General features: G+C 41.6%; 1 protein-coding gene across 2 annotated transcripts; it reads right to left on the bottom strand.

The window, feature by feature from the left end:
• Window positions 1-334: 334 nt before the first annotated feature.
• On the bottom strand, window positions 335-12,725 carry TEKT4 (tektin 4). 2 transcript variants are annotated; one of them, XM_003210634.4, is made up of 6 exons: window positions 12,091-12,725; window positions 6,200-6,270; window positions 4,685-4,828; window positions 3,239-3,461; window positions 2,291-2,445; window positions 335-695 (listed from the first exon to the last, which is right to left on the bottom strand). In XM_003210634.4, the coding sequence occupies exons 1-6, from the start codon at window positions 12,652-12,654 to the stop codon at window positions 479-481; spliced, it is 1,374 nt and encodes a 457-aa protein (XP_003210682.1). In that variant the 5' UTR covers window positions 12,655-12,725; the 3' UTR covers window positions 335-478. The 2 variants fall into 2 exon arrangements, with proteins under 2 accessions (XP_003210682.1, XP_085093749.1); XM_085237623.1 differs by lacking the exon at window positions 6,200-6,270 and having other exon boundaries at window positions 4,685-4,836.
• Between the last annotated feature and the right edge of the window lie 6,836 nt (window positions 12,726-19,561).

Below are 19,561 nucleotides of genomic sequence, written 5' to 3'. Positions count from 1 at the left end.
CAAACTTTTTTTTAACTAATAATGTTTGAAGAGCTTAAAAGTCCCTCATCTGTTTCCTCACTGATCATGCGATCTTCTATCAGGCTCACACTTTTATTGCTCTTATTTCATGCAGCCGTAAAATGCTAGAAAGCTATAAATTTTATGGGTTCATCTGTGTTATTATAATTACTCAACGTATTTGCTTCTTAGGTTGAAAACCATACTGTGCAAGTTATGTGAATATGATAGATACATATCAGATGCAAGGAATTGTCTTTAAGCTGCATTTTAAACTCACTATGTATGTCTGCACTCAGACCAAATTTTTAGAGGGAAGACTCAAAGCCAGCCATCATATTCTAATGCATTTTAATCCAAATACAAGAAAACAGCAACGACCACAGTACTTCTGTGTGTAACAGTATCCATGCATTTTCTATGAAAGATGCTAGGTGACACTTTTCTTCCAGACTTTGCATAGCTAGTACAGAGATTACTACCGGTAACCTGCTAGTTTCAGAACAGTTGGGTAGCGTGTGCGATGGGCCATGCACTTCTGCCTATCTATAAAAATACTGTTTGTTTTCACAGCTATTTCTTTTTCTAAATTCATCCGCGTGTCTTCCAAGTTCCTCAGAGACTGTTCAGCTTCCCGCAGTTTTTTCTTCAGAGATTCAATGGATTCTGTTAGTTCTTCAACTTCGTTGATCAGCCTGAACAGAATTACATGAGCAATATAAAAATGAGCAGAAACTTGTACGTGTTACTAAGGACACACGAACTGTAACAGGAACAAAAATCAATAGCTATAGAAGCATAACACTCAACAACGAGGACAGGAGGTATTGATCCCAACACTTTGAAGAGGACCTGGTAAGTGTTGGAGACTATGGGCTACAGACTCAGAAATGTTGATTCTCTTGGAGGTTCTATGCACTTAGTGAAAAACAGAATTTGCTTTCATAGCTTTTGTATTCAAGTTTCCCTTTATTTAGATAGTACTAAGAATGTCTTTTGCCATTATAGATGAACTATCCATCCTCACTTCACTAGTATCCCATTGTGTAGGACACATGTACCAAGAAACAAGACAAAACTTGTTGGATGAGTCACCAGTTTGACAGCACCTGCACTTCCTTAAGCCTGGCTTTTGATATCTGTTCACTAGCATGAAGCTCAAGTATTAAAGGTGATACTTGTACCAGAGATCAGGAAACGATCTTTAAATGCATATGACTTTTTAAAGAAGTGGCAGAACTGCAGTAAACCATTTTTAAAAAAACACATCACTTCAACTGAATGCTGGTGGTTAGGTGCTTTCTGCACTCTCTGTCTGTACACATTTATTTCCTGGGAAAACAAAATCCCTGTATGCTATGGGTACTGAGTAAATATAAACAGTGTAAGCATGGCAATTAAACACATGCCGATTCAGCAAAGTGCTTGCATGTTCCTTAAGTTGCATTAAAGGCAATTTACACACTGAAAGGCTTGCACAAGAATTATGTGCTGAATCAGGACTTAAATGACTGTGCCTGCAGTGGCATAAAGCATTCAGATTAACTGTAATTTCTTCCTCGCTGTATAAAGAACAGCATATCAGCTTTGAATGGCAGGCATCTTTGCTACAAGTACACTGCAAGCCTGCAAAAGCTGATCCTCCGCTTCTCCTAAGGGCAGAAACATGTGAAGGAGGAGAATCAATTACAAGGCTCATAATGAGATCAAAAGTGACAAATGCGATGTTCAGACCTTTAAATTGAAAGGATTTATTGACCTCCAGTTCTAAAATGGATTATTACTGAAAATCAAATGCCACCAGCCCAATTCTTCTGAGTACTAAGGACATGTCTCAGGCTATGGATATGTGCAGCCCATTTACATTCTCAGCACTTGAAACGTATTTCTTTCAGCACAGAGTCCACCTTGTGGTGAATTTTTGCTAATAGCAAAAGGGTTGCAAATTATTCACAAGTTGTCAGATTTTTTTTATTTTTTTATTTTTATTTTTTTTTGGATCATCTAAATAAAGAAATGAAAACATGCAGCTCAGAGAAAAAAGCATAAAGACAAATAGCAGACTGGTGTGCATAGATTTTCTATTTGCCAATATATTAGATTAAAATAATGTCTTCCTTGCAGTGATTTCAGAAAACTGAATTATTTCTGACATATCAGAATCAAATCTAGTAGTAAAAGAGAAAGACCACACATTTAAAAAAAAATAAAAATAAAAAAGTGCAAATGCTATCTTACATCACCTTTGGATAGAATAGACACCTTGGAGGACTTGTTTAGCAGTTTTTACCTGAATTGTGCTGCATCTCTGCAGAGCTCAACATTGGGCCTAAAAGATCTGTCATACAGCCTGGTTTGAGCCACTTTCATTGGGGCTTCTTTGTCTCTGATAGCTTGTTTGAGAGCAACAATGTTAGCTTCTTGATCTCCTATTTCCTTAAGGGTCTGGAAAAGACACCCAAGCAAAACTGTTTATTAAAAAAACAAAAGCACGTTGTCTCTGTGCATGCTACACATTTGTTCATGGTCCCACTGAGTCACAGTTTTGACCTCATATTTGGCCAGAAGTGCAAAGGTGGTTTGACATCTTTTTTTCTACTTCTACACTGAGAATCTGAACTCTGGTCTAAAAAGAGGCAGAAAATATTCTGTAGCCTGTTTAAAAGCTTTCCAGACAACACATTCCACCTCCTTGAATTGCTTTTAATGGTAAATTTTTTACTGTAAATTATCCCAGCAAAGTTCAAGTTATTTTGAGCAAAATTAAGAACTGCTGCACAGCTTGGAACTGCGTAGATTTCTAGTGAAGAAAACAGAAAAAGACAGGAAATTCTGAATCCTTTCTCCCTCATAACCACAGACACAAGCAGAAAATAGTCTGGCAGCTGCCATTACCCACCAGTACAAAGGAATGACTTATTCTTTCTATGCTATCCAGTGGCCCAATACAGAAGTAGGAGCTGCTCCACACGGGCGAGGATGCAGAGGCCAAAGATACTCTTTCCGTTTGACAGGAACTGCTTAATGAAGACATTACAGAAGAAGCATTGCAGACAGCAGTATAGGCTGAACTGGAGCCATAATCCATCATTGAAGACTCTTATCAGATTCTCAGCTGACACAGCAGTGTTTTATACCTGACATGGACTAAGAATTTTTTCGTAGAGGATAAGCCCACTGTGATCTTCTCAGAAGATGCTGTCATGCCTGTAACCAGCATTCAAAAAATGACACTTACTCCTTTCAAATGATGCTCTAGTTTGTGTTTTGTATCATCCAGCTCCAAACAACGTTTGGCAAAAGCCTCATTAACAGCAGCACATTGCATCCTCAGGTCCTCAGATACATCGTGAAGAATATTATCAATCAAAGCACGAAGATTAACTGAAGCCAGTCTTTCTCGTTCTGCCCTATAGATGTTGTCATGACTGAACTTGGCCCATGTCTCTGGTGTTGATGCACTGGAAGAAGGGAATAGTATATAAACAGAATCACAGAACTGTAGGGGTTGGAAGCTTGCTCTTTGTTCAGATTACACTTAGGAATACAATCTGAAATTGGTTTCCCCCCTGCAAAAGCATTGGCTACCTCTGCTTGTGTTTGCTATGTTGCATGCAGTCTAGACTTACCAACAAGGAAGATTAAGAGTGTTTTATAAAATTAATCCCTCATCCACTTCATTGCTTCTGAGGGAATAATGTATGAAAAAAAAAAAAAAATTACCAGCAATCTTGTGCACAGTAATTGCAAGCACAAGCAGTTAAGTCACCACCAAATAAACACATGAATACATGCATGCACTGCAGACTCTGTACACTTCAAAACAAAGACAACACGATCTCTGCTTATACTTTGCCACATTGAGCAGCAGAAGACTGCAGTAGTTAGGACACTGTAACAGAAATGCTAAGTCATGACTTGAAACAGTGATTGAGCACCTGGTAGGAAGCTAGGGCCAACCCAGGGAAACTCAGGTGTATACATTGCACCTGAGTGACCAGAAGGGGTGAAGCCAGGATCCATCCCTTCCCAGACCTCAGTTAAGGGTTGGCAGTGGAGGCAAGGGTAAGTTACTGGAGATCCCTGTATACCTGAGGCCTTCTGAAAGTAAGCAGTTTTTTTTCTTCTTCTTTTTTTTTTTCCTCCTCCCCTTTATTTCTGTGACTCTGACTGTTGCATTTGAGCAAGCTTGATGCAGCCTAGGACCTTGCTGCTCTGCTGTTATTACTGTGATTTCCATTGATACAGTGTCTGTAGCCCATGTGAAAATTATCTGAATGTTATCTGAAAGGGGGACCTTACAAGATTTATTGCAAGTAGTTGTATTAAGTGGCTTTGTGTACAGGAAACTTTCCCAAAAGAATGGCATGTCTGTTGGTGTTCACTAGGAAGTATCAATAGGAGTTAAATCAGACTTTAGAAGGATAAAGGCAATTATTTCCGAGAAAAGCTTTAACAAACCTACTTTGTATGTAATCTACTTTGCCATCAGTGGCATGGCATGTTAAGATGATAGCACTGCCATTACTCTTGAAGTAGCTGTTTTTGAAGGTATGATGTCACGCATTCAAAGGAACAGCAATAACATCATCAATTCACAGGAGCACTGCAGCTTTCAGTGATGCAAAGGATGTATTATACTTTAACAGTGTAATTGTGGAGCATAATGAGAAGAACTGCTTACCTCTCTTCAAACTTCACTGAGCTAGGGTGGAACTGGATGTTGGTGCTCTGGTTCTTGTATCTTCCACACTTATCATCAATGTTGTACGTTTCAACTTTGTCTGACCAGTCCCTTTCACAAACCTCTTTGTGGTCCCGATTTAATCTGAAAAGCTCATTGTTATCATATATGGTTAGTGAAAAACAATATAACTCAGCAAAACTAACACAAACGTTAATGAAACTAGGCTCTGATCCTTTGCCTGTCAAATGAAAATGGGAAGGCAGGCTTGCCTAACTGAACTTTCTCTCCCAGCCATCAGTTAGGGCAGTGAGCTTGCTGTGTTAACCACTTCCCTAGGCATTCAGCACTGTTCTGTTCACGCTGAAAGCTTAAGGTTTCTGTAGCCTGTGGCAAAGCAGTTGTTAGATTTTGGATTTTATATCTCAATCCTAAAACAACATGGATTTTTTTCAATAGCAGCTTCAGGTGGAGGTTATAACAACAGAATATTCTTCCCAAGACATCAAGCACTGCTTACAGGAGACCTAACCCCCTCTTGTTCTAGCACACTGAGCCTGACTCTAAGAACTGCAAAGAGTGATCCTGTATTATCCTGTGAGCTCTCCTTGCTAGACTGTAGATTTAGACAGTGTAATTCCTCCTCGGGAAATACAGGAGGGATGCCATTGAGGGTGGGAACTGATATGTTGTTGCTAATTTCAGAATTGCATTGCACGTAATTAATTAGAATGACTTCAGAGCACAAAAGGCAGTGTGCCTTTATCAACTGCTGACACCAGATGTCACTCTTAGCTAAAGAATTAAAACGATCCTGCTGGCCAACCATAGTACTAAAACAATCTTGAAACAATTATAACAAGCAAAGTTTAAATTTAACAGATTACTCTGAGATTGTAACTGATGTAACAGAGCAACTTAAATTTTTCTGCCTCTATAAGCATTCTTTTTAAAAAAATAAATTCATTTTATCTGGTAGAACCAAATAAATTGAACCTTTTTCTTTTTTCCTTTTTTTTTTTAATAAGCAAAATATCAAGGTATCTAGCAATTAACTCCATGATATGGAGTTAACCAGAGGATATGGATAATAACTTCTTTCCAAAGGATTTGATATAAATTAAAGGCAAATGTTCCTTTTGAAGTGCAATGAATGTTCATACTGATATGGAAGGCAGAGTTCAGTTCTATATTGCAAGTTCACACTGACATCTGGTGGCAAGAAACTCATCTTCAAAAGGCCCTTTGATCAGGTAAATAATTGTGAAAGATCTTACAGTACAAATACATCACATGCTGTAACAAGACAGTGATATCTAGATAATATTTTGTTATATTTACACTTAGTATTGGAAAATTGGAGAAGTGAATACACATACTGGAAATTATGAAAGGATATGGCTCTTCCTGTGCCTTACTTTAGCTGGTAATCCCTAACTTTCATCAGTGAGTTCCTCTTCTCAGGTTTATTTGACTATATTAATAATGATTGAGATATTGCAAGAACTTTCTTACCGCATCTGGTTACTAGCTTGCATCAAAGTTCTTTTCAAAAGCTCCTGGATATTTCTGATAAGCTCAGCTTCCTAGATAAAAATATTAAGACTTCTATGATATTCAGTGCAGTACATACCCTCCTGCAGAGTAACTTCATTTTAATGGTTGTGGATATATACTTAAATCTCCCATTCATTACCTACTCTTACCATATTATTAGAAGACAAGATCCTCTCTGGAGTTAGCAAATACTGAGTAACTCAGCTTTAAGTCTACAAAGGCAGCAATACTTGAAATACTTCCAAAGCCTGGGGATTCATTATTTTTATATTGCATGTGTATTCTATGAAAAAGCATATGTTCTGTCAGATTAAACAGAACACTTGAATTACCTGTGCAGCCTTGAAGTAGGGAACAGACAGGGCAGCAGCACTGTGCTCAGCATGAGTCACTGCCTTGCATGAAACCAAGGTGTCACTTTGGAGCTGGGCAGAACAGTGGCAGCATAAATTCAGCTGCCAGGAGCTGTTGCCTTGCAGCAGGGTATGATGCAGCAGACCAGCTACTCTGGCAGGACACTGGCAGCCAGAATCTGCCTTGCTCTGCAACAAACACTTAACTTGGAAATGCGTGAGGCAGCAGCTTCCAGCAGATCTCCAAAAATACCATTTGTCTGAACTACGGTGATAAGGAGCTACTTAACGAAAAGGGGTGGCAGTATCATAATCTTTCATTGGCCTCCTTCCTTTGAATGCTCTGCATTAACTAAAAATAGCAGTTACTGTTCTGTGGTTTAAGCAGTTACTGTCTACTTTGGCAGGTACAGGAAAGGCAGCCCAAGGTAAACCTGGTGACACGTGCCTACAGTTTGACTTTTGTTATTAGACCAACTGCTTTTGCCTCTGGTGAGGGGTGGCATGGAGGACTACAGAATTACCTGAGCTATGCAGCATTGTTGGAGGGGCTAAATTCCTTCAGCTATGAGAGGTGATTGCACAAAGCCTCACCCTGAGAACAGTCCCAAAGTCTGAACTTACAGCTTGTGCTGCTTTTAGCAGGAACGTTCATTGCAGCATAAACACTATCAGAACAAAAAAGACCATCATTTTTAATATTCTCTTACAGAACAAGAAGTACCTGGTGCCCGTCTTTGATGACAGTAACGTTGCTTTAGGGATTAACCATCAGTGCTCTGTGAAGTACTTTACTGAACTGGTGGTCATACGCTGCATAAAGGTCAGGCCAATGGATGGTTTTGTTTATTACAAAAAAGCATTTAATATCTGAGATTGGGTATCTTGAAGAGCTTTTTTTTATATGATGAGCTTCTAATTAATGTAGCTGTTGTTAGTGACAGTCATCCAGTGACAATTAAGGGAGTATATACTAACTAATGAGTTATAGCCAGAACAGTGCTGGCGCACGTTGATCCTCACAGTGTTCTTGACAAACAAATGAGTGCATATGTCCCTGCAGTGTCAGTTTCTCCATCACAAGAAACCAATAGGGAGAGTAAGAAAGATAATTTTATTCCAAACAGAGAAGGGCAACTGAGACTGGGGAGAAAATATTATTTCTAAGGGTCTGAAAGAGCACATTTAAAATAAATACACAGCTGAAGGTATCAGTTTACAAACTGAGAACACAAAGACTTGCTTTCTGCAAAAAGGAATTATTACAGTGGCTGAATTGTCAAAAAAAAAAAAAAAAAAGGATTTTAAAGTGTTATAAAGAGCTAGCACTTGGAAATTACTCTTACAGTAATTGACATTGTTTGTGTTGGGCAGTCAGTCTCCATGTAAATAAAGAGGCAATCATTTTCCTGTGTGTAACATACACAGTCTTAAATGAGAAAAGCTTTCCTTTGGCAATTACAGTCTCTCACATGGGAAAAGTGAAATAGCCTCAAAATAAAGAACTCCCTTGTTGAATGACCTAAAATCTATTTCTTAATTTCATTTTCTTTAGAGGAGATATGCACTCAAATAAGATATTTAAAACTGAAGGTATTATTCTCATAATTAATGGCAACCTAAGACTACTCAGAATGAATAAGCAGGTGTAAACAATGATGAATTTTCAACTTATCTAATCAAGGATTTCTCCTAGCTTTTAAAGCAGTTGAAAAGTCCTGCTGCGTGGCTGGGAGGAGCTGTGGCACTGTGCTGAAGGTGGAGATCCACTGATGCAGGTCACACAGCCCTGGCTGTGCTGCCAGCCATTACAGAGCAACTCAGCCAGCTGACAAGTGTAGCAGTGGCTAGCTCATGGGAGGAAGGCCACAGGTCAACTCTGCATAAATATCAGGTCTGCCAGAGTCAGCTGAGAATCCACTGCCTGCAGACATTAAAACAAAGCGCACTGCTTTTATGGAGTTGTCTATGTAGAGAACTGCTGGTTTGCTTGGCAAAGCTACAGATAATGCTGTTTGGAAAGGGGTTTCTGTTCATTTCCTTGCCCCATGATTGCATTTGGCAGGCATGCACACAACTGTATCATTCCTCCACTTTTTTAATTTTATGTAGCTGACAGGATCTTGGCTAATGCCTTTGTCTTTAGCACCAGGGAATACTGGGGCTGATTTCATCACTGAAGTAAATGGACAACTGATCAACGTTCTGAGTCTAATACAGTCCTTGGATTTTTTAAAAAAAAAAAAAAAAGACAAATGTAACTACATCTGCTTAGACCACAGTCATATCTGGCAGTCACTTAATGAGTCTGGACACTGGATATGTAGGAATAACCTTGAAACACAGAATATATGCAACTGAAGCATGATTTATTGGCAGTATATCACTATGTGGCAAGTCCTGTACTAGAGCATGCAACTTCAGTATTAAATGCGTGTACACAAGAACACTAAACCATGATTAAACTGATGTAAAGGGGTTTCAGAGGAGATGTCATATGGGCTATGAAAGCAAAAACCTCACGGAAAACAGATGCATGCATTGCTTTTACTAATTCTGCTACTTCCAGTGCAGCAGCTCAAAGAAATAACTATTCCACTTAAGAGATTTTGTCATCTTTTTAGTCACTAAAGATCACTCTTTACAGGGAAAAGAATTGTCCTTCAGATTCTTCTTAACCAGAACTATATTGAGGAAAGATTAATACGCTGCTAAGCAGAATCTATGAAGTTCTGAGTAACAGATGATTTTATAATGCATGTGAGGAGCTTTCACTTAAATACCTTAATCTCTCATTCCAGCAGCTGCTATTTAATTGGGGTATGTCTCACAATAGGTAATCTAAATATGACTCTATCCTGCAGAACAAATAGGAGAGATGAGCTAGAACTGAAAACTGTAAAGAAATGGACTGTGCCAAAGAAATAGGAAAAACTGAAATCTTATATGGATATGGAAAACTTTCAGCAGAGATATTTCTGCTTTATTTGTGAGTCATTTGAAATGATTCCTGCTCAACAGATAGTGAAAGTCCAATTAAATGTAGGGATTCAGAACTGCTTGTATGTGTGCATTTGGTGTTCCCTCGTTAAATGTCACGTGCCTAGGGGCTGCTGAAAGGTACTTATCTCAGCAGGATGCTCTGAGAATGTTCCACATTGCTGCTTTCAACTTTCTACAGCAACCCATGACCTGTGCAAAGCTTTTCCAAGACCACATGAAAGGCAATCCTTTGTCCAGATGTGTTCTTCCCCTGAGCATGCAGATTCCCCATGCACTTATCCCCAGGCGTTGGGAGGATTACAGTGAAGATGCTGTCCAGTGAAGCCAATATAAGCCTGGGCTGCTAGTAGAGGAGGAAAAATTTCAAATAGAGGAAAATGCTCTAGAATATAAGTTAATTGTGAAGTTAAAATTCCTTGTAGAATGCGAAGAATGTCTGTTTCCTCACACAGCTGACTTTAGGGAAAATGTTTCTTCTTTTTCTCATTTTTTTGCATGGAAGAGAATGAATGGCTCCTGATCACCTGTAAGTTACCATTTAGTAAGAAGTTAAGATTAGAAAGAGGCTGGACAAGTAAGCAAGATTCATAAATGTATGTAAGTACTTTAGTAATAAAATTTGCCTAGCTCCTCTAAGTAAGTAAAATGAATGCAGAGCTACCAGTGAAGTGGGTCATTAACTCTGAAATCTGCACAGTGAGCCAGAATTCATGGAAGGGCAACTTGAAGTGTGAAGAATTCAGTTTTAGAGACAGTACGAAAGGTAAAGTTAAAAGGTACTGTATTCTTTTTTGCAGTGAAAGAGGTACAGAGTACAGTGGCAGCTTAAAGAGCCAGCAAAACCACAGAGGGCACATTTAAAAAAAAAAAAAAATCTATTTGCAAACATTTGTGCCATAAAATCTATCCCTCCATGAAAATGGGAAGGGTTTCCTCTCATATTATATACTCCTCTTCCTTCTGTACTGCAAAGGTCATTGGCATGGCAACAGAATCTTCATTTCTCAGGAGTCCATCTGCTGCTGGTACATACGCCTCAGCTGAACTCACATCATTCTTTTTTGATGACATCCCACTTGGCTGCGGACACTCTGCCGTCACAAGCAGAGAATCACAATTTCAGGTGAAGAATTAGCAGCAGATGGACTTCTTAGCAATGAACAAACTATTCTCTGGCACAGAGATCAGGAGAAAATAAATGCGGGGAGAAATCCTTCCAGAAAGTTGAATTTTTGGAGGGGTAGGTCTTACATTTCACACATTTCTCTAAAACAGCAGCAGCTGATGAAAATAGTTTCTTTTTCTTTTTTTGTTACATGAATCTTGTAACTGCAATTCACAAAGCAGACTAGTATGCTGCTAAAATGTTCTATACACTAATTCTCTCATTTTTCTATTTTTGACTAGAACAACCTCCAAATATTGATCACCACTGAGCATTGGTCCTATAAAAAAAAATTATTAGATACTATCACCTCATCAGCTCTGTAATCCTCTTAAGTATTTTTCTAACAACAAACAACTGTGTTAATCAGTAACTCATCATGAATATACTTCCACAGTATAATGGAAGCTGCAGACCAATAAGTGATCGTTCACTTATTTATGGGACACTAGAAAATGTATCATTCGAGAATGAAAAATGACCCAGAATCTCTTCCCTGTACCATAAGCAATCAGAATAATTACATCAGTTTGGAGACAATCTACATGCTGTGCTGGATTTTGGTGACAGTTAACAAGGTGTCAGCTGGAGTAGAGTCCTTGAGGGGAGGGAAGGATCAAGCAAATTTCAAGAGAGCATCAGGTTTGCTTAAGTCATGCTGTCAGAAATACCATCTGTCTGTGCCTCCCAGCATGTCTGGAGCTGTCATCTCATGCAGGTGTCACAAAACTACATTGTACTGTTTGGAGAGAGCCATGCTGCTGTTCTGCAGTACAATTAAAGTGATGGCTTGTGCTGAGACGCAGTAAGTTGAGTGTTAGATCACCACTTTGGCAAGGCTACAGCATCAGAGTGTAATACAGGTAAAAGGCAGAGACTGCTCACTTGAGCATGGAAAACAGGCAAGCGGTATTTCTCTGGTTCTGAGTAGGCTGCTCATGGGGTACTGAATTTTTAAATGTAACCTATACAGGTGAGGGGACTTCTATCCAAGAAGATTCTGGAAAATGTTCAGTGCCAGAATAAGATGCTGAGTCTCATATGGGAAACTTAAGCTTTGAATTTGCTTGGATTTGGTCTGAGGGAAAGGACCTGGTCTCCTCTGAGTGTACTCGTGATTTTTAACATTTTTTTAAATGAGGGAAGGATTTTTAAGTAATCCTTCCTCAATTTAGGATTGAGTCCAGGCTGCCCAGAAGTGGAAACAGACCTCTGTTAATATTCAGAGAGCGTTTTCATGAGCTGCACTTACCACCTACTAACCAAGCTGCTCAGAGATCAGGGCAGCACTGCCAAAGGGCCACCAACACCCTCAGCCTTGCTCTCACCTTCAGCAGCTCCCTCTCCACCTCATCACAGACCAGGTCTGGGGGCTGCCTCCTCTCCCGACATTGCAGGTTATCAGTTGCAATGGCGTAGGGCACCTCAGTGGCATCGAGAGCCCTTTCCAGCCTCAGCTTCTGGGCTGCCAACAGGTTGGTCTCTGCATCCAGCTCCTCGATCTCCTTCTGAAGCTCTGTCTTCCAGAAGTGGATGTCCTGCAGCCGCTGCCCTAGGGCGGCCGTGGAATCCTTCTGGGCACGCTGTGTGGCAGCTGCGGTGCTCTCAGACAGCTCTTTGGCTTCATCCCTGTTGCGCTCAGACTCCTCGCAGCTGGCGAAGGCCTTGTGGTACAGGTTGTAGTTGCTCTGGTGCCACTCGGGAGGCAGGTACTTGGCAGTGCGGAAGCCGGCCGTGGCTAGGCCGCTGGAGGAATCGGGCCCCGTCTTCAACGCTGCCTCATAAACCTTCATGGGCAGCTGGGTGGCGGGCACTGACTGTGGTGCCGGTTCTTTAGTCAGCGGCACCCGGGCGAGCGCCGGACCGCTGGGGCTTCCCTCGGGATGCTCCATGGCGGCCGTGTCTCCGCTAGGCCGCGCCGCGTCCCCTCGTTGCCACGGCAACGATAGTAGCCAATGAAGAGGCGGGTCCCCCTACTGCGAAGGGAAACCCGAGGCGGTGACGGAAGAACGGCCCGCCCCTCGTTACCTCAATCACCAATCAGAGCGTTGCTTCGCCCTGAGGGCTCAGCGGATAGGGTGAGCGCCGGCCGGCCCCGCCTCCAAGCTGCTTGTTGCCGTGGTGACGGGGACACCCAATCGGGACGCAGCAAGGCATGCGAGGAGCACTGGCGGTGTCATGGCGGCGCCCCTGAGGGGGTGGCAGGGTTTCCCTGCGTAGGCCTCGGCGTGCGGTGTAACTGCTGTAGCTTACCCGTGCCTGTAAAAATAAAGATATGCTGAAACGTGCACATTGCTTTCTGGCTCCTCTTTTGTGCTGAAGATCTTCTCTGTGCAAGGAGATTTTTTTTTTAAATAAGAAAGGAGCCTGACAGAATTCTGGCCCTTGGTGCCCGTGGGGCGGGGGGCTTATTCCCAAATCATGGGATGGCTTGGATTAGAAGGGACCTTAAAGATCTCCTTCCAGACCCACTGCATCACTGCAACCCCGAATGCTCACTCCTAAAGCAGTTGGTGGCCATGTCAGGTGCTGTGAAATCCGTCTGCTGCGGCAGCCTCCCGTGTAATTCTCACCTGGAGGCCACGGGCAGCTTATGCTCGAATTTAATTTAATTTCAGGCGGTTTGCTATCACTGAGCAGGAGGGGAAGGCAAGGCTCAGTGCAGTAGGAGGGTGCTGGAGAGCGCCGTGACAACAGAGGGCACTCTCGTCCTTGGGCTGGGCACATCTCTCCTTCAGTGTCTTTTAGATGTAGAAGGTAGAAAAGAAAAAGCCATGTGCTCTGCTCCGTGCCACCCAGGCCAGCGGGCTCCTTGGAGTCCAGGAGAGGGATGCCTGGACTGTGCCTCGTCTGCATAAAATAGTAGATGAGTGTGCTCTGAGCCCACAGAAAATCTACAGGCATTCTTCCTACAAGACCTTGCACTCTTTGTAAAGAGGTTAGTTGGTTGGTTGTGACTGATAGGGAGCTTGAATCTGAAAAACACAGTGTGCATCTGTGGGCTGGCAGCATGGCCATTGCAGAGCTTCCCTGCCATCCAGCAGTGTTGTAAAGGAGACTGAATTCCAGCAGAGATGAGAAGGTATTTTTCTCTGAAGATTCCAAAGGAGCTTTTATTAGTGGTTCTTGATCAAAGCCCATTCAGTGTCACCCAGGCAGTTCTGCAGAACTGCCCACTAAGGACACAGTGGGACGTGTCTGAGATTGGAAACTTGGCAGCAGACTGGGCTGTGTGACTTGATGTGACTGGTAAGTTTTAATCTTCAACAACAGAGAAACACTGTATATATTAAAAAAAAAAAAAAAAAAAAAGTAAACTCTTTCTGATCCACTGCAAGCGTTACTTCAGTAAGCGGTTTTATGGTTGTTATCCCAAATGGACACTTCTTCAAGGAACAGATGGAATTGGAGAGTGTTTTTGTCAGGCTAGGTTTTTGTTGTTGTTGTTTTGGTTTTGTTTTTTATTTTCTTGTTTTCTGTCAGTCCACGCCTGCTTTCAAATGTTCACAGACACATCTTGTCCTAACAGGCTGTATATCGCATCGCTGCAAGAAAGAAAAGCAAAACCTATTGGCACCTGGCAGATTCAGGTGTTCCCATCATTATCCGGGGCAAACCCAGGGACCCTGTGTTTCAAAGCTCTTCAACAGCCAAGTGATTTAGTATGCCACTGTAACATATAAATTATTAACAGTTATCCAAGATGTTTCCGGATCACAAGATGACAAAACATACTGGAAGAGAAGAACAGGAATGTTTTCCAGCTCAAATATTTTGATGTGCAATAGATTTAGATTTCTCTTGGCTAGAATCCTTTCTGAGGGAAACAGTTTCCCCTTCTCACAGTGGATGCTCCTGTTTGTGTCAGGTGCTCCATGAGGTTTGCTGACTGCTGCTGTTGCTTTTCCCTGTCTTTGTTTGTTTGTTTGTTTGATTTATTAAATTAGTGGGCGAAGAGTACAGTTCTTGCAAATGCAGAAGGGAAAGTTCCCTTGCATCCTAAGAGCAGAGAAGTTCATTTCTTGTCTACAGCATGGAAAAAATAACTTGTCCAAAGGAAGTTGGTCTGAATCCTTTCCTTCTCTTTGCAAAGGCATTCAGAAGAGCTTAAAAATGTGACCCACTTCCACCGTAACATCTCTCCAAACAGGGGCCAATTATGTAGTATTCTGAAAATCTGATTTTCAAGTGATGATGATGCTGTGGAGGCTGCTTCTCAGCATCTGTTCTGCAAATATCCACACCTTGAGGGCAGGGGACCTGCTGAAGAGAAGAACCCGACTTCCTTTGTTATTCACGTAACAGAATCTCAGCACATGGGGGCTTTATCATGGTCTCTTTCTTGGAGTAAATAAGTGTAATTGCTAATTTAATCAGTCATATCAGCAGAGAAATCAGAAGCAAAACCAAGAGCACACCTCCATCTTTTGCCATATGTTTTCATGGAAGAAGGATCTTTGTTCCCATGTACAATGCCGGAACCTTGCTAAAAATGGAGGGCACATCACAAACCTTTAGTTTGCCAGTTATAAAGAGATCTACTGCATATAAGCTATACACTGTTTTCCTGGCATAAACGTAATTTGCTAAGAGATGTACAACCAAAATCTGAGCTGATGCAAAGCTGTGTATGTTGCTTTGCCTGGGCAGACAAAAGAACTCAGGGGAAACTGCTGCTGAGGCAAAGAAGAATGCAGGGCCAACAAATTCTGGATTGCAAAGCCTTGATTTGGAGGCTTTAGGGAGGCAGCAGAGATACCATGCTATCTACAAGTGCATCCTTTGTCTTCGGAATGGGCTTTCTGCTCCCAGCACCCAGCACCAGCTGTGTCTGTGTTTCAGGAGAGAGATGTGGATCACCTCCCAGTTCTGTCCCAATTCCTGTGGAGAGAAAATCTGGTTGGCAGGGAGATGTGGTTCCTTTGCATAAAAGCAGTACCATCACTTTCATATCTCTGTTGTGAAATGCCAGAAGGTGTTTACCCCCTCTCAACTAATGTAGTGGAGTGGGCAAAGAAAGCTGAACTGCTTCCCTGGGCAATTGGACTGGTTGATGGGCTTTGAAGTGCTCACTGCTGACAAATAACCAGCCATGCACAAAGGCAAGCAATCAGTCACACAAGTCAGGAAATACCATCTAGCATTTAACTGTAATTCAGCATTTTGCAATGAGGAGGAAAAAAACATAGCTGAGATGGACTGTTAGTACGTTGAAGTTCATATGATATATTAAAGGCGCATTGACCTGAGCTGCCCATTCTCAGGACAGACTGGCTTGAAAATTTAGTCTCCCTTTTTGTGTTCACAATGGACATTCTTGTGCTGAATTGTCTACAGAGCAATGAAAGGTGGCTTTCACTGCCTGCTGGATGCCAGACCCCAGTCCTGCTGTTTGTATTGGTGCTACCATCACATCACAGTTCAGACCAAGGACTGTAAGCAGCTCTCTGTTTTATATACATGAAATGCTGCAGCCAAGGATCCTGTAAATCAGACAGGCATTCACAAAACCTCTTCAATTTACATTGAATCTTGTCGTATTTGCTGCTGTTTGAACACTCCAGTTTCTTGAGTCATCTTGAGCAGATGGCTTTCCACATGTACACTGACCAGGATGAGAAGTCCTAGGACTGGTGAGGATTTGTGAGGCAGAGGCAGGACAGGAGATGCCTTCTCAGCACTGCAAGGCAAGGCCTATAAATACTGGGGGCTGGGAGCACTGCTTCAGAAAAGCCCACTGCTTGAGACAGGGCCTAATTCTCCTCATGGCAACCCACTTGTCACAATTTCACTGTTTGACTGCGAGTGGAACATCGATTTTCTTTATTTAATATAGCATCATTATACTTTTTATCTGCTGGCTGCATACCACAGTGATGAGTACCATAGCAGGGTGAGGGATAGAGAGCATAGTGCATTCGTCTAGATGATAGATAGGGAGAAAATGTGGTGAATTAGTTCAGAGGAGAGAAAATACAGTCAATTATTTTACATAAGGCAGAGTCTGGTATTCACAATCTCTGCCTGAGAGCAACAGAACACATGAATAAAAAGATTAAAGAGTTCAGAAGTGAAATTTTTGTTTTGGTATCAACATATGGGCAAAACATTACATTTCAGCTCTAGAAATAAACATGTGCTAGTCTCGGGAGCACTGATGTTTAGCAAAAGACTGAGACCAAAGGTTATCTAAGAACATAGGCATTGTTTTTATACCATGTCATATTGCTGAAATTTGATGTGTCTCTGCTGACTTGAACCTAATCACCCCCTCCTATAATATGATAGTTTCAGATAATGTTAATTATTTGTAGCAGTATTAGCATTGCTTCTAAAAAGCAGTTATTTTACAAACAAAATGAAGCGTAAATGGAGCCATTCCAGCATGGATGAAAACCCCATTTAAAGCTTCATTTCCCAGCCTGATATCTCGGAGGCAGCCTGTGTTTGATGGGAGCCTTACAGCGGGTAGGCTGTTTGACGGACAGCTATCTGTGCCAGGACAACACTGTTTTTATTTTTATTTTCCACCAGCTTGGAGAGTTTGCACTTCCTGAAATCCATCTTGATGGGACAACATTAATCAAATCTCTTTCATTATAGCACAGGGAATGGGAGCCTTGTCAGAAGGTCAGGATTTCTGTGCCAGCAGGTTTGATTAAAAAAACATTGGTAAGACAGAGAGTGAGGCAAGTTTGTCTCACCTGTGTGACACCCTGAGCATCGTGGTGAGCCACAGTTCATTGGTGTAAACTAGTTTAGTTCAGTAGGTCAAGGCAATGACATTGACAGAAAATCTGATCGCATGCTTACAACAGGACATTTTCCTTCTTTGTTGCGGGGGAGTTGGACTAGATGACCTTTAAGGTCCTTCCAACTCACAGCTTCATGCTGTGACCAGTGCTTTTTCCATTATCCAGGACTTGGACTAACCAAAGCAGCTCAGCTCTGTGAGCTCTTAACTGTTCATGCACTCTTTCTGAGAAAAAAAAAATATATATATATAAAAGAACATTTACCAGTGTAGGGAATGAAACCCTCAAATGTTCCCTAAAACCAGGCCTAGGCAGAGGGATGAGTAATGAGGATTAGAAATTAGAATCCAGAATGTGAACACTAAGAAGGATCTGAATGTGATTGTCTTTAATAAATAGGGAAGCCTACAACCAGGTTTCCTTTTGAGGAGCCAAGGGTTACTGATTCTTCAGGACACACTTCACTTGCTAGCAGCTATTAAGTACAAAATTTCACAGTGATATGGATGCTGTGGAGTGTGGTTCTGTTCTGACATCCTTCCAGTATCAGCCATTGAGTAAATCTTCATAAACTAGGGGGAAAATGGAAAAGTAATATCCTTGTCTTAGGAGGGAACTTAATCAAATTTGTACGTTTGAGTAATATGCATGGTATATATTACTCTCTTCTTACCATTAGCAAATGTGACACTAACAGATCTCCTGCAAAGCTATTAGTCGTTGGTAAATATTTACTTAGCAGCATCAGCTTATTTCTTTTCGCATGAATCATTTGTTCTTAATATCATCCTATTATTATTCTTACTGCCTGATCGGTCCCCTAAATTTCCAACACTGTCTCTGTTCCCTGGCAGACACCAGCTCAGCAGTTGACTTCCTGGCACATTGTTTTGGGTGATAAAACACTGGTTCTAGAAGCCCTGAAGGCAGGAGATGGTGAACATTTTCTGTAACTTCCAAATATGACAAAAAAATTAATAATATAATATTCCCTTAGGAAAGAGTAAACAAGAAAAATTGGCTTATTCTCTCAGACACTCTAAAGCAGAGGCAATGAGAAGTGAAGTTATTCAACAAATGCCTGGACCAAACTGACTATAATTCTTTGGAGAAATGTGGGTGTATCTCTGCTGGGAAAGTGAAAATTAAAGATGAGTACATTGGGTTCAGCAAAGCTCAAGGTCTCTTTTTTTTCAAACAACAAGTCACGCATCCATGACCTAACCCAGAAGGATGCTGTTTGCTTCTATCTCTCTGCTGACGACACCCGGCTCGGCTGTTCAGGAAGATGCTCTGGGTGGCAGAAAAAATGAACCCAAGCCTTGGATGCTCTGGACAGGCCAGTGTGCTGCTGTGGGATTTACAGACATGGCTGTGCTCCCAGTGTGAGACAGCCTGACACCAAGCCCACCACTGTAATTCCCTGGCCTTACATATTCCCCAGAATATATCTTAGTTATCATACCTGGCTCCTTTCCTAGGACTGAGTCCAAAACTGCTTCTGATCTTGACTGCTGGAGTATTTGTGTAAACACAGCATGCTGTACACCCTCCAAGTGCAGTCCCCAGCGAGTCGGCTGCGGTTCTCCCAGACAACAGCGTGATATTAAGATCCCCCATTATCAATGGTTTGACTTTTAGAAAGCTGTCTACATAAACAAAGCCTATTTATCCTGTGATTGTGCCCTGGAGACTGTCCTACAATCACTTTCATTTCCCCTTCTGCTTTCCAAGGCAGTTCCTGTCCCCGCGGCGCCGGGAGTTCGGCATGGATCCGCTCCCAGCTGCATGCCTGCGTGGTGTGGTGTGGCATGGTGTGATGGGGAGGCTTGGTCACTCGGTTCCTTCAGCTAAATAATGAATGTTCTGTTTGAAAATGGTTGAAAGAGACTCCTGACCCCTCAGAAAACTACACAAGAATGGCTCAATAAATGGGAATATGAGGGAAATTAAAATTTAATAGAAATTAACTGTGAAGAAAATGAACAAACAAGCTTTTGTTCTTTAAAAGATACAGCAAACACAATTTCAAGACCTTTGGTTG

This window comes from Meleagris gallopavo, chromosome 16, assembly GCF_905368555.1.
Source record: "Meleagris gallopavo chromosome 16, MGAL_WU_HG_1.1, whole genome shotgun sequence".
Lineage (NCBI taxonomy): Eukaryota > Metazoa > Chordata > Aves > Galliformes > Phasianidae > Meleagris > Meleagris gallopavo.
Note: the sequence above shows the minus strand (reverse complement) of the source record. Positions and strands in the feature narration are given on the sequence as shown.

Coding starts and splice junctions, on each gene's coding strand:
- TEKT4 (XM_003210634.4), bottom strand. CDS start 12,654: ATGGAGCATCCCGAGGGAAGCCCCAGCGGTCCGGCGCTCGCCCGGGTG. Junction 4,829..6,199: donor CAAGCTAGTAACCAGATGCG/GTAAGAAAGTTC, acceptor TGAGCTTTTCAG/ATTAAATCGGGACCACAAAG. Junction 3,462..4,684: donor TCAGTGAAGTTTGAAGAGAG/GTAAGCAGTTCT, acceptor CCCTTCTTCCAG/TGCATCAACACCAGAGACAT.